At 40.9% G+C, this 14,517-nt stretch overlaps 1 protein-coding gene across 2 annotated transcripts in view; it reads right to left on the bottom strand.

The window, feature by feature from the left end:
- LOC101167971 (stomatin) overlaps positions 1 to 14,517 on the bottom strand; it is a 267,426-nt gene that overhangs the window by 4,863 nt on the left and 248,046 nt on the right. The window contains exons 2-6 of one of the 2 annotated variants that reach the window (XM_078955879.1): positions 9,996 to 10,090; positions 6,438 to 6,547; positions 6,242 to 6,314; positions 2,070 to 2,152; positions 1,783 to 1,986 (exon numbers count right to left, since the gene is read on the bottom strand). In XM_078955879.1, the coding sequence (XP_078812005.1) occupies positions 1,783 to 1,986; positions 2,070 to 2,152; positions 6,242 to 6,314; positions 6,438 to 6,547; positions 9,996 to 10,056 (531 nt within the window). In that variant the 5' untranslated portion in view covers positions 10,057 to 10,090. Of the gene's footprint in view, positions 1 to 1,782; positions 1,987 to 2,069; positions 2,153 to 6,241; positions 6,315 to 6,437; positions 6,548 to 9,995; positions 10,173 to 14,517 lie in introns of those variants that run through there. The other variant, XM_004075023.5, reaches the window with a different exon arrangement.

The raw sequence follows: 14,517 nt of genomic DNA, 5'->3' as shown, positions 1-14,517 counted from the left end.
TCTCGGCCCGGCAGCTGCAAACGCATGCCGTGGCGGGAACACAGGCCGAGAAAGGGTTTCTTTGAGATTCACAAACAGAAGTTATCAGGATGCATCATCTCTTATCAGCCTTTGGGCAATTTCTAGGATTGCAGCCATCTCTTGATCAGTTACAAACCTTTAGATAATCTATTAATATTTCATCTTGTACAGCGGCTCAGCATAAACTGAAAGCAAAACATTAATGGGGGGGGGGGGGGGGGGGACTCAATAATTAAAGGCAAAAGCAGTGTGAAAGGAACGCAGAATTTCAAGCAGCCGCGTCAGCCTCGACACACATTTGAAAACAGGTACGATGCTGACAGCTGACTTTAGCCTGCAGCGAACCCAGTCAGATGAAAGTGCAGACGTCCAGCTTCTGCATGAGCCAGACGGCTTCAACAGGAGCTTTCACACATGCAAACACTTTGGCTGGAGAGAGCTCTTATTTCAATTTCTGCTGCTCTTCTTCCTCTTAAATCACGCCGGTTGTTCAGCTCTGATCTGTTGTTAACCCTAAATTCACTGCATGTCTATTTTCTGTGAGGTTTGAAAAAAAAAAATCTTTCCACTGCTTCTGTAGGAAAAGGAAAACGTATTAGCAGAATCTGAAATGTAACCAATACAGACTCCATCTCCTCTGATAAACAACTCCAGCTAACATTTGAAAGCAAGATGCTGTGTTTTTGTATACTTTTCTGTTTTCCAAGTGTTCCCATGGGTCTATAATTATGATTATGTCCTTTTTAGTCAAAATCAAAAAACCTGTGCTGTTTTCTAAAACAGTTTCTGCAGAGTGGCATAAGTTCATTAGAAATTCACCTCTGAGTTGTGGGCGGGACCATTGGTGTGGAGTAGCCCGGCCCTTCTTCCCGACATCCATATGTTAGACTCTCTCCCTCTAGCTTACAGTCCCTCACTCCCCCATCGTAACATTCACAGCACAACAAAAATGCTGAGCAACACTGGAGCGATCCAGCTGTCCAGCTTAGATCCAGATTCCAGGAAAACAAAGACATTCGTTCAGTTTTAATCTTAATTTTCTTAATATTTGTCCTCCATCATGAGAAAAAGGCCACAGAACAAGTTAAAAACCCCATTTTCATCAGACCCGGTCTTTTTTTTAATTTATTTCTCTAACTTGTTCTGTCCAACAACTGAGCGAACAGATAAGAGCTGAAGGCCTTTTGTGTTGGACAGGTTTTCCTTTTACAAAAAGAGGTCATGTATCTTCAGATAACCAGGGTGTAGATTTGTATAAACCCCCTTAAAGGGTCTTTAAAGATGCGCATTGTCCTGCATTTTTCAAGTCCGGTCAGTAAGTTACTGAATCAGACGGAGGGACAGTCAGAAAGTGAAGATGTTCCACGTCAGAAACCCTTCACACGTGACCAGAGGCTGAGCTGGACCCGCACAGCTGCACTGCAGGGGGAACACGCCGAGGTGGAACCTTATGGAATACCAGCTTCTTCTCTGGTGTGAGAAAAGTCGAAGTAATCCAAAGTTTCATCGCCATATTGCGATTCCCCTTTTAACAGTCGCTGTTTCAATAACTTCTTCTGAACCCTTTTTTCTGCATAGACCTTCAATCCCCTCCATGCTGAGGTGTGAAAATGTTCATTTCTGTCTGAGAAAGTGTGCGATGAGGAATTTTACAGCCCTAAAACATCTGTAATCCCAGATTTCACCTACTGCAGGTCGTTTTTAAAACATAATCCCTGCTGTAATGGAGGGAATTCTATAGCAAACCCCACTGCACTCTACCTGCATGCTGTGTGCGATCTCCTCACGGTCAGACAGGATCTCCGCCAGGTTCTTGGTGCCCAGAACGTTCCGCAGGGTGGTCTGGGCCAGCAGCCGGGTCGCAGCATCGGCATTAGTGATGTTCGCCACGGCCAGCGTCGCATTCTGGACCCGGTAATACACCACTCCGTCCACGCTCACCGTCACCGAGTCTTTGGTCAAAATCTTAGCAAAGGAGAAGCATCACTCTAATTACACAACAAAAGCCCGTGTGGCGGGAGCAGAAGAAGGCGGAGTTTCACACACACCTCTTGTGGCGGGATGTCGAAGGTGATGGTGCGCATGTCCACGTTGATGAAGCTGTCGGTGCACGGCAAGATGAAGAACAACCCTGCAGAAGCACAGGAGCGCAAGCCGCTTCAATAAAGACTAAAGCCCGAGTAAACACAATAATGAGGAGGCTTCGCGCGAATGTTTGAAAACGCCAGGATGAATGAAAGGATGGAAGCAGGCCAAGTCAAACTCTGCTCAGACGCTGCAGCTGTGCAAAGCTGCGGATCTGTGCAGCTTTCATTAGCTGCTTCCCAGTCGCTGTAATTGAATTAGAGCGTCAAACAAGAACAGGCATGTGCCTGAGTGAAACAGACATGTGCTAGGTGTGCAAGCATTTAGCAAACATTAATGCCAGCGCAGCTAGAGAGGAGTTGGCCGCATTTCCTGCCCGGATGTTGTGAATTTAAACGGTGAGATTCAAACCATCTGTTCAGGAGGAGGAATGAAGACGACGGCGCTCGTCCTGCTACAGAGATGTCACATCTGGTCACCAGAAACCACAACACCCAAACTCCGCTCCGAAACCCCCTCACTCCACGAAAACCCTCCTTACAAAGCACAATCAGATCAAACAAATGTAAACACGCTGAGGATTGCAAACAGCGAGTGTGTACTCAGCGAGCCGAGTATTACAAGTATTTCAGCTTTGGCAAACAGCTCGTCGAGAATGTAAGGAACGTCTATAATTAACCCTGTGGGGTCCCGGGGGTCTGCTAAAAGATAACGCCGAAAAATCAGACAAAGAAAGTGTTGAATTGGGATGTGAATGGAAAAGATGCCTCCTGAGGGGATTTGTTTTCTGTAAACTGGTTTGCCTTTTTGCCTTTTCTGACATTAAAAAATAAAAAGTCCAAGCCAAGAACAGGAGACCTAAGGCGAACCTCCACTGGAGCATCTAGAACTCCAACACATATCTAAACATCTACGTTCTACTGGGGTTTCTAAGTGTGACTGAGTTGAATAGAACTGTTTCTCCGTATTGTTCCTTCACGCAGTGACCGGGATTCTGTTGGACTTTCTCTGGCAGGAAGAGAACGGCTGGGAAAAGAAAGACTTGCTTGACTTAAACAACTTTTTTCCCAGGGTCCTCTCTGTTCTCTTCAATGCCGTTGGCTCAGCTCTTGGGAAAATCCTGCTGGACTTTCGGGCAATTGGCTCATGACATTAGTGCGGACTGAAATATCTCAATAGTTTATAATATGGGGTTAAAAAATGTTACTTGTAAACTTTAGGACCCGTTAGGGTCCCATAAGAACTTCATTTATTAAAGTATTGGTCTTTTTATTGCTATCAAATCCTCATTAACTCCTCTGAAGTTAAGTGAATCGTTTTTTATATTTTAGTTCAATTTGAAAGAAAGTCTGTGGATGAACTCACTGAAACAAACCTTTTTTTGGTCCGGGTGAAGACTCCATTTTGATTGGCTGCAGGGTGTCCATTCAGTAAAGGAAAATCCATAATCCATTTTCAGATATTATGGACGACGCTGAAGCGTGAACCTTCTCATGAGAAGCGGGAAACGGTTGTTTCCGCAAAGTCCAGTCATTTTTGCCAATGGACACTTTGAAGGGTATTATCCTCTTATACAATGGACACATACAAAAGAATAACTACTAAATCAAATATTAGTACTTTAGGATTATTTCATAGAGGTTGTGAGGGGGATAATGCCATTTGAAGTGTATATTATCAGAAATTAAGGGACACCTCGTTACTTAGAACAATACAAAATTAACCAAAAATATTAACTATATACTAAATAAGTAAACCCCCAATTATTATAAGTATATACACAAAATAATGTTTGAAATAAAAAGCTAGCGCCTCAAAATGGGTTTTGATTTAAACAGCTGCGTTTTTTTTTTTTTTAGACATGGAGTTAAAGTGATTGGGAAAGCATTCTGGTGAACATTTAGCACAGAGTTCATGAGGAACAGAGTTTCAGATACACACAAGTGCAGCTCAGCTCTGTGTGACTGTTTACATTTGGGCTGTTTGGCACAGCAATCCAGTTGATCACATTGAAAAAGTACACAGTGACTCTGATGCTAACACTGATCAGACCCTTAGAGTCATATGAAGGCAGACATATCAAGAATGAATGATAGCAAACGACTTTCAGAGAAGACTGATGGCTTAAGCTGAATCCAATTACCATGGCAACACATTTAAAAGTTGCTCATTTAACCTTTGAAAGCACAGAAATATGAAGGCAAGGCAGTATTTCAGTTTCTACTCACATCAACTGAAGTGACTTGGAGCAGGACTCTAATCCACTAATATCATTGCATAGCATGTCTGCTGCAGGGCAAAGGCAGAGAAGCAAACCAGACGGCTCTGTTCAGACCATTATTGTCCAAAACTCCTTTCTGAGCCCTCCAGTTGCCGTGGCAACTGATGTCATTAAGCATGCTAAGAAAATAAGCCTTCAAGTCTGAGTAAATGGACTGCATCAGTTCCATCTCCAGATGAAGATCAATGCCGGCTTTCCTCCGCATCCTTTGTAGGAGCTGCTCACTAAATACCAGTCAGTGTATCACAGCTGCAGTAATGTAGTACTTATGTCAGAAAAATAAGTTCTACAGTCACAAAGAAGTCTGAAAATCAAATTACACTGCCGTTTTCTTTGACGAACGAAAGCTGCTGTTAAATCAGAGATTCTGGTTTTGTTACAACAACTGTGATCCCCACATCAGCTGACCTTTCAGGCAGCTCAGGAATGTTGCACTAGCTCAAGTCAAGCTCTCCAGTGTTGCTCCTTCTATCATGTTTTTTCCTAAAGAGGCTGTACCTGCTCAGCAAGTTGTGGACAGCTTTGTTTTCTAGCCTGCCAACAGTTAGCCATCTCTGCTGCTTTTTCTTACTTCTTTTGATTGAAATTTTTATTTAAATTTAGTGATAATTTCTTGCTATCAACCATTTTTTAAATAGCATGTAGTATTTCTGCTGATAAGATTACGTATAATAGTTGTAATCACTATAAAATATATTTGTGTCATTTTGAAACAATTCAAGCTTTAGATACATCAAATTTGTCAATAATATAATAGTCAATAATAAAAAAACAAGGTCCAGGTCTTAATAAAGAGCCCTGAGGGACACCAAAAGTAATGTTTAGTTTACTAGATATAAATTGACCAATGTTAACAAGCTGAACCCTTCCAGTTAGATAGCTTTTTAACCAGTTCTATGCCACTCCTCTAATTCCATATCAATCTAGTATATTGAGTAAAATTGTATGATTTATTGTAACAAATGCTTTTTTAAAGTCAAGAAATATACCAGCTGTGAGTTATTCAATATCTAAAGCCTTTGTTTTGCTTAAATGGCAACGATTACAGCCATAACTGTGTTTCTTTTTGTTCTAAAACCAGTCTGTCCATTCTGTCATTTAGTCTTGATTATTTGCCAGTTAGTTTTTCTAAACCTATATTGAACAGCTTTCAAGAGTTTTGGAAAACTGAGGTAGCAGTGAAATTGTTCTATCGTTTGAGAGCTTGTTTTTAATCGCAGTCTTTGTACATTTTCAGAGTAAAAGACACTCCACTTTAAAGCAGTTGTCAATCAAATCAAATCTGTTATCATGTCTGCAGAATAGGAGCAGATTTAGGGTCAATCAAGCAGACTTTAAACCCCCTCGGTGGTCCAAATAACACAGTATAGCAGCAGACAATATATCTTCAACTACCGGTACTCATCTAAATTTGTTAGTAACCAACATCTCTGCTGTCTAAACACTAGTGTTTGTTTTGAAAAGATTAATGGAGATATAGTCTTATCTGTTTCTTTAAGGAAAGTTTGGTAAGGACCAACAGTCAGCACTTTTAAAGCACAATTTGTGCAGGTTAACAGCCAGAAAAGGTTTTGGTTACACTTTAATTTGCATTTCAAATAATGTCAACAAGTAATGAATTGAAATGATAAAACCACTTGTTAACCATTTTTATTTAGTTATTTCTATTATCTGTCTATCTATCTATCTATCCATCTATCTATCTATCCTACATCTGTCCTAATCAGTTCATGTCTGCTTTGATAGTTGGATTATAATGCGAAACTTCTCTTTATGAATGTAAATACTAATTAAGTTCATGTTTTTGTTAAAGTTAGACCTCAATGTCCTCAAAAAAGGTTAAAAGTCTCCCACCTGGTCCTTTGGCTCCACCTTTCACAATGCGCCCAAGGCGAAAGATGATGGCGCGCTCATACTCCTTCACGATCTGCAGACAGAAAATACTGAGAGGTTTGCAGAAGCCTTGACATCTTTGTGTCATTGCCACTGATTTCCTCTGATCTTTGCTTGTAAAGAGGTGAACAAAAACTGAATGTGACAGGAGGCTGACCTTGATGCACATCCATACTGAGAGGGGCAGCGTCAACAGCATGAGGAGGATGGACAAGGCCACCAGCAAACAGCCACACAAGCCGATGCTGACGTCCTCATCCTCATACGCTGTGGGCCAGAAAACAGACATGGAAGGAAATAAAGATATTTTTAATGAGACTGGAATAAAACAATTCACTGTATATGACAACTGGACTGAGTGACACCCCCTCCTAGGGGTGTGACGATAACCGCATCACCTGATCACCGCACTCTTTTTTTTTTAAGTTTTTCTTTTTTTTGAAAGTTCTGCATATGGTGCGTGATTGAAACTGTAATAAACACATTAAACACATTTATCTTTGCTGATGATTTACTTTTTCTGCTAGTCCTGTGTTCAGACTCAAGGGTTTCTGGGGGAAACCTTATATTACTGTTCTCCTTCACTCCCTGCGCCGCGCCTCTCTCTCCCTCTTGCGCTGAGCGCTCCCTTTTCTTACACACACGTGCACGGTTTCAGAAGTACACACATATCCTCATTCTACAACAGAAGTTTCCGTCTCGCGAGGAAATACGACAAATTTACTGCGTTCTAATTATTAATTTCCATTGTATTCATTTCCATTACAAGCTGCGCTCTTGAGTGTGCGACACGGCCGCCCGTCGGAGGATTTTGTGTGTGTGTGTATGTGTGTGTGTGTGTGTGTGGGGGGGGGGGTTATTACTGTTCTCCTTCACTCCTTAACACCAAACATGAACACGCACTGTTAGATTTCAGTGATTATCACTACATGTTTTGTTTGGGAACTATTTTGTGCAGCGCAAAGTTGCGTGTCTGTATAAACAAAGGCTGAGCCTCCTGCCCCGCGTTCTTCATGGATGTCAGGCTCATGGCTACCGGAAAGGTGACAAAGTGTCTGCAGTCTCGTTTATTACTGGATAATATATAACATTCTGAGAAGATGTCTGTACCAGAGAGCACAGGTGAAACTCGCGTGCAGCTAGAGAGCGGTCCGCTACAGAATCAACACACATCCCCAACACACTTGTGCACGCTCCTTCCTCCTACACACACAGCGCGCTGACACACACACACATAGTCTTTGTACAACACCTATATAGTTACTTCATTAGTTAGATAGATAGTAGTTAGTTGTTAAAGTTATTTGTTAATAAAGAATACAGCGTTGTAGTTGTACTCATTTGCGAAGTGGCCGCCGTGGGATTTTGTGTTGGGGGGAGCTTAACCGCGACAACGCGCCCCGTGCTAGTTCATCACCGCGTGATCAAAAATCCCACACCGTCACAGCTCTACCCCCTCCTATTCTAAGGGTCCAAGAAGCCAAAATCCCATAGGCGTCTATAGAGAAGTAAACAGCTGTTACTCAGTCAATATATTTGTCAGAATAACCATTCTTGCTCTGCTACCTTTAATTATCATGTTATTAAAATCAGATGCTTCAATAAAGGTATGTGGTCTCACGTCAAACGATCAAAATGTTTGACAAGTTCACCCAACCTGCTTTCAAGTGGTAGGGGCGTGGCCTTCTAAAAGAGCTCACTCCTGATTGGTGAGAGAGGTTGCCATAGAACTGTTAACTCAGACCGACTAAGACCAATCAATACATCAACGTTTGTTGATTGGGTGAGATAAGATTGAGTGACATAAGATTTGTGCATGCGTGGAACCGATCGGGTAGCTGTTAATGCTGCATTCACACCGGACACGATTTGAGCGTCAAATTTGCGTGTGCAGCTTCTCTTGACACGTCTCAAATTTACTGCTCAACGCCTTGACTGTGGAGCAACCGCCAAGGTTTTTCTGGACTGCATTTGTTGCCACATCATTGAAAACACTGATGATGTGGCGTGAGTAGCTTGGGTTTAAGTGTTTTAGAGAGCTCTACAGAGGCAACGGCAAGCACATCGCCGTGTCTTGGTTCACCATATCCTACAGTCTCTCCTGCTGCAATGCACTTCCCTCTCGCAGCGAGAGCTGCGCTAAAAGGCCATTTTAAACATTACTTGTGTCTGATTGTGGCCCAGTTTGAGCAATTACCCGAGAGGGGAAAATAAAAATAAAACTGGGGGATCTTTTTTATTAATGTTTTGAAGAAAATAAGAATAATATCATAAACCAATGGAGCTGGAGTGATTGCGCCTGGTAGGACGGCAAGGAACCCTGCCGAACCCTGAGTGGCAATGCTTGCTTGCTCTGCTGGACCCTGGGCAGCGGAGCTCGCTATGCTGTCCGCTGTAGCGGGCTCGATGGCTCCAGTTCCATGGGCCCTATGACAGGCTGGCGACCTGTCCAGGGTGTATCCCGCCTTCACCCAACAGTGACCGCGGCAGTCTCCGGCAACCCAGCAGCCCGAGCGGGGGGTAAATCCTTGCGTTGAGCGGCCATATTGTATTTTTTGTTTTACCCTTTGATTAAGCCAAAGTGCATACAGACCTCGCGTTTAAGTGGCCACTTTCAATGAAAAGTTTATGAAAAAGCGTGTAGAGCAGAATTTCCGGCATGCACGTGATCGCGCTTTGATACACAAGTTTTTAAGTCAAGTCGCTCATACAGTCAATGAATACAACCAATAGATATGGCAGATATTAACACCAAAAACCAAGTATAAAACATTTGTTCACCCATCATACATCAAATATAGTTTAGACTTTAGTAAGACTTTAATTTTTGGTGTTTATCATTTTATCCAGCTGTGATCGTAAAGGATTTCAGAGGTATGGCTGCTCTACAGCTCTAACATTGATTGAAAGCAACCAATCCATGGATCAGATCAATACCTTCAACATCTTGAAAACTATCATGGCTGCTTGGACCAACACACAAAGTCAAAACGCCATTAAACAGGAAAACCATCTCACAGACAGCAGACATACATGTCGTCAATGCTTTGTTTGTTTGTTTTTTATCCAGAACTTATTAAAACTATCATGGCGTAATGAACGTTTAAGATGAACAAGGGCTGTGTGACGTCCTTCTTCTCGCCCCAGGACTAAAGGTGTGTCCACAACATTATCTTCAAGAAAGACTCATAAAAAATAAAAATTAAGTCCTCTTTAAGGCTTTGTCGCCTCGGTTGAAGTTACAACGCATTTTTTCGGTATCCGCAGAAAATGAAATGCCGTGTTTTCCAGACTAGTTCATTCATAGCAAACACAACTTCTTGCCCGTAAAACAGTAAAAACATTCTGTTGCACTTAAGTTTTACAAGTCTTTGCTTTTTTATATTATCGTTACTTTAACGCTTTTAGCTCTAATATGAGAAACGTGTTTGGTCTTGAAGGCCGCTCGTGTTAGCTCAGCATCCTCGACCGTTAGTTAGCCTGCCGCGAGGAAACAATGAGCTCTTCACTCACTCCGATATCAAAAACTCCACAAAAACAATGTTATCGCGTTTATTCTTTATTTTCCTATCTTTCTTATTAGCCATTTTGCACATAATTCAACAGCATCGTGATTGTCTATGTGATTTTGCCTCTTAAAAGACGGCATAGCTTGCATCTATTATAATTAAACTAGATTTAAAAACAGAAAGAAGACAGAGAGAAAAAGGTTGACCTGCTTTTTGCTCCCGCTTTTGGGATTCCTTCATCGGAACAACTTCGTTCTCTCGATCCATGCAGGCGGACAGAATTGGTGACAGTGACTGACTGAGTTTAACGTGAGGGGGTCGCACCGTAAACAACTGCACGATGCCTGCGACATCCCCTAAGCCCTGAATTTTACCTTGCAGGCGTTATGACGTAGAAGAAGGGGGCGCGTCACATGAGCGGGAAGCAAAACGGAAGTACATATTTTCAAAACAAAGGGACGTAAAACGTTTTCTGTATGAGGACTGTGTAGTTTTCAAATATTTTTGGAAAAATGGCATGGAATGTGTGTTATGCTATGTAGTACTATATAGTATAGCCCCGTGTTGTTGAACCACCAGTTTTGACTAACAGTCTATTAGAGTCAGTATGACATCAACATTTACTCTTTTTTAAGCTCAATTGCTAACTTGCATGAACTAAAATAGCTTTTAGTCCTGTTCTGCTGTAATGATTGTGTCAGTAAACAGATCCCGAAACCCACTCCCATGAAAATGGTGTTTTTGCTGTTTTTAACGTGTTATTTTGATATTTTCCCGATGATTGAGGACACATATAAAGAAAGCTAAGCTCAAATTTGCATCTCTGAGTATTTGAACAGTAAAGTACAGTTTGAAAAAGATCTTATTTGTGGTTTACAACAAATGCAAGGCAGGCCACAAGCTCCCGAAGGCGAAGAAGTGAGGTTGTTATGTACCAACGGTCCAACCCACAACTCCGAAGAGGATTTCTAATTAACTGTTGCCGCTCTACAGAAACTATGTCCTAGAAAATGAAACAATTTTTTTTTTAATTTTATCTAAAAATTGTATCATCATAATTAAAAGACCACTGGGAAAACTTTTACGATAGATTAAAGAAATTATCACTGTGTCTTTAATTAGTATAAATTATAAACAACAGTTAGTGTCTCACCCACCCTTAACCACCAAGGTCAGAAGTGCAGGGTATATTTATAACCTGTCCCTATGCTGATTTTGCAGTGGGGATTGCTAAAATTCCTTTTGAGTGTTCAATGACCAAAGGAGAAAGTAGGTCAAGATTTTATAATAAACTAATCTCCAAGGGTTATTGGGAAATAACACAGGGTTGAATGTCAGTGGCTCACATCGGCTTTCAAAATGTCTTTAATGTGGCAAGATATCAAAAATGTAGATTGAAGTTCATTACACAAACACTACTTTACTTTAGTAGGGATGCAACGATTTACTTTCCTGACAATTTGGTTCAAACTTCAATTTTTGGGTTATGGTTCTGTTTCAAAACAAAAATGTAAAAAAAAAAATTCAGATAAATCCGTTTTATTTAATTTGTTAATAAGCAAGTACCAAAAAAGAAAAAAACCTTTCAGCTTGCTTTAACTAAACAATATAAAATAGATTAATTTGGCACAATGTGTGTTTCACACTTTCAATGTAAACACGTTCAAATGTCTGCAGCAGGGGATGCAACAATTCAGCGTATGACATCATCCATAGAATGTGACTTACCTCCGGCTCCAATGAAAGGTCAAATCCGTCTGGATTTATTTTTTATTTTTTTGCCATACAGACACTGCCATGTTGGAGCTAAACGATGTCCGTAAGTGACTGGTCCCAGTTGGTCTAAGTCCTCGTTTCTGTGGCAACCAGTCTGACCAATCAGGAGTGAGCTTGTTGGAAGTACACACCCCTACCACTTTAATCCAGGCTTGGGAGAATCTGTTAATCAAACATTTAGAATGTAGTTTGTAAACTAAATATATGATTATATATTTTTTTCTGTAAATTAAATATTTTGCTTGCTAACTAAATATTTCGTTGGTATGTAACATTTATCAATAAATGAATTAAGAGTGGAAAATTTGCATTTGCAAAATGAAACCAGTTTTTTTCCCCCTAAAAAAGTCTAAATAAAGAAAAATAATGCTGTTAATATTTGACCTAGTCACGTTACAAACGGCACCCCATAGTCGAGAGACCAAATACTTTTATTGAAGCATCTGATTGGTCAGTCTACAACGCAAATGACTTGCGCCACAGAAAAAAATATTAGGATTAGCAAGAACATGTAAAAATAGGCATCAGAGCAAGAATTGTGATTCTGACAAATATATTGACGGAGTAACAGCTGTTTATTTCTCTATAGAAGTCTATGGGATTTTGGCTTCTTGGAATCAGCGGGTACTTACTGTTTGGAACACCAGGGAGAGGAGTCACTCAGTCCAGTTCTCTATTACAGTCAATGATGCTTTTTGTTTTGGTGTATTCCACACATCTAAATTGGTAAGACAAAATACAATTTCTGCAATTTTTTTTCTTTTGTTTACGTTTTTGAAATGACCACAAATACAATACTATAATTTAAAATTCTTTACAAACAATCTTCACTTCTTACTTTGAGGTAGAAAAGGCACTATAAGTGAACGTTAGAAAAGCATCTTGAATACAACATGTTACTCAAGCCTGCATATAACAAAGCGTAGAATCACACAGGATATGAGAATTTTTGTTGGACTTCAGCAGAAGGAGAAGCCCGTCTGAGCTGTCACAGAGGAGTTCTGCCTTCCCAGTGTATCCAGTCTGGTTTTATTGGTGGCCGGTGTGGGTACCGGATGTTCTCGGGTTGCCGGATGTTCTCGGGGTCCTTCAGGGTCCTTCCAATGAGTTATATCACTAGAGGAGACATCACGTGGTTCCTCATGGGAGGAGAGCACCGCCATCTTGGTGAGGTCAAGTTTTGAAGACCAAACCACTTTTTATAACATTTAACAGAAATACAAACTTCACGAGTACCCCTAACTTAACTAGTATTAGACTATTTAGATTTTTTCTATGTTCCTTTATTTTATTTTACTTATGTTTTTATTTATTTGTGTGTTATGTTCATTGTTTCTTTTTTCCCCTGTATTCTTTATTTTCTATGTTAATATGTTATGTTTGGCAATGGTGACTGATCTTCGAAGCAATATTCATTACATTGTTATTGTTCGTTGTTAACGTTAATGCCATTGTTAATGTATGATACCGCAAGTGTCAATAAAGTTTAAAAAAAAACTTAGCGTTAACTCACGTTAACTCCTTGGTCGTGGCAATTTACAGCCAATCAAATAGTGTGACGTCATCATTGGTCGAAGGACCCCGAAGGACCCCGAGAACATCCGGCAACCCGAGAACATCCGGTACCCACACCGGGATTTATAACATAAAAGTGGGTCATTCAATCAAGCAGTACAGGAACATCATATCTTGTATAATCCAAACTTTTCACGTCATTGTTTTCTTACTGAAAGATAGAACTGAGACAATCATATTATGGTGATAATAGCCTGTAAGCAAGTCATGATTACGTAACCCAAACACCAGCTAAATGTGATACAAGCATGTCAGCTGGCTGAAACAGCATATTGTGGCAACTTCTCCTCCTTTTTGGAAGATTACTTTAACATTTTCTTCTTCTTTTTCATTTTCTTATAAATTTTTTGTGGCCTTTCCGCTGAGCTGCCTTTAAGCCTAGAACCAACATTTAATTGTTTGTTTGTTTCACCACTGAAAGCTAACAAATACGTTTTTGAAACTGCCCAAGCAGTCCATTTCCTGTTATCTTTTTTTTCTCTTCTTGTTGATTCTTTTTCATTTTGTTTACAATTACTTACACTTTTAGTGCCTCCTTGGATCCTTTTCAAATCTCTTAAGTGAGCATGCAAATAAAGATTTGATTTCCATTTGGATTTGTTCTTCTACCCATGCTTTAAAATCAAATAATTATCTCACTGGTTTAGCTCTGCAAAGGATGACTCTTGAAGGGAAGCAGGCAGCACCGATGATGCACGGTTCAGTGGTGCATTACCAGCTCAGCCATCAAGCTGTTTGCTGGGTTAAGGGGCTGGCATGCACATAAACTGCAAACAATCTGAGTAAGTTTGGTTATCCTGGAGGAGGGGGAGGAGGATGATGGATCTGTGTGTTGGTCCAGAGCCTTGGTCCATCTCCTTTAATCCCCTTTTAATTAGGGTGAAAAAAATGTGGGAGCCCTGCTGGATTAGTCACAGCAAATTGACAAAGCACCATGGTGGGACCAGTTTATGATACTGGTGACCAGTGTGGCCAGTTAGGTAGAGCCAAGAGCCTGTGAAGCGTGAAGAAAATGCCCTCCCACCTCCCTCTGGCTACCTGGAGTCAGACCCTCCTGCAAATCAAACTGGAGCTGCAGAGCCGGTCCTCTTGGTCTCTGGTGAGCAGGCAGGATAAGTTACAGCATATGATTCGCCCATTTCCAGTCCTTGCCCCATTTTCACTCCCACTTGATGGGTTACTGTATTTGCAGTCACACTTGCTCCCCATTATCCACCCTTTTTGCTAATCCTACTTTGGTACTTTGGCCTCCTCGTTATCTTTCCTCATCCGCTATATCTCTTTAAGCTCTAGCTGCCCGTTTCTCCATCCCTGCTTTCCTCGGCTAATAATGTGGGTGCAGCTTCATGCTGATGGGGTTCAGGGTGAAACAAAAGA

This window comes from Oryzias latipes, chromosome 12, assembly GCF_053564925.1.
Source record: "Oryzias latipes strain Hd-rR chromosome 12, Olatipes_Hd-rR_3.1".
Classification (NCBI taxonomy): domain Eukaryota; kingdom Metazoa; phylum Chordata; class Actinopteri; order Beloniformes; family Adrianichthyidae; genus Oryzias; species Oryzias latipes.
This window is presented reverse-complemented; position numbering and strand designations above follow the sequence as displayed.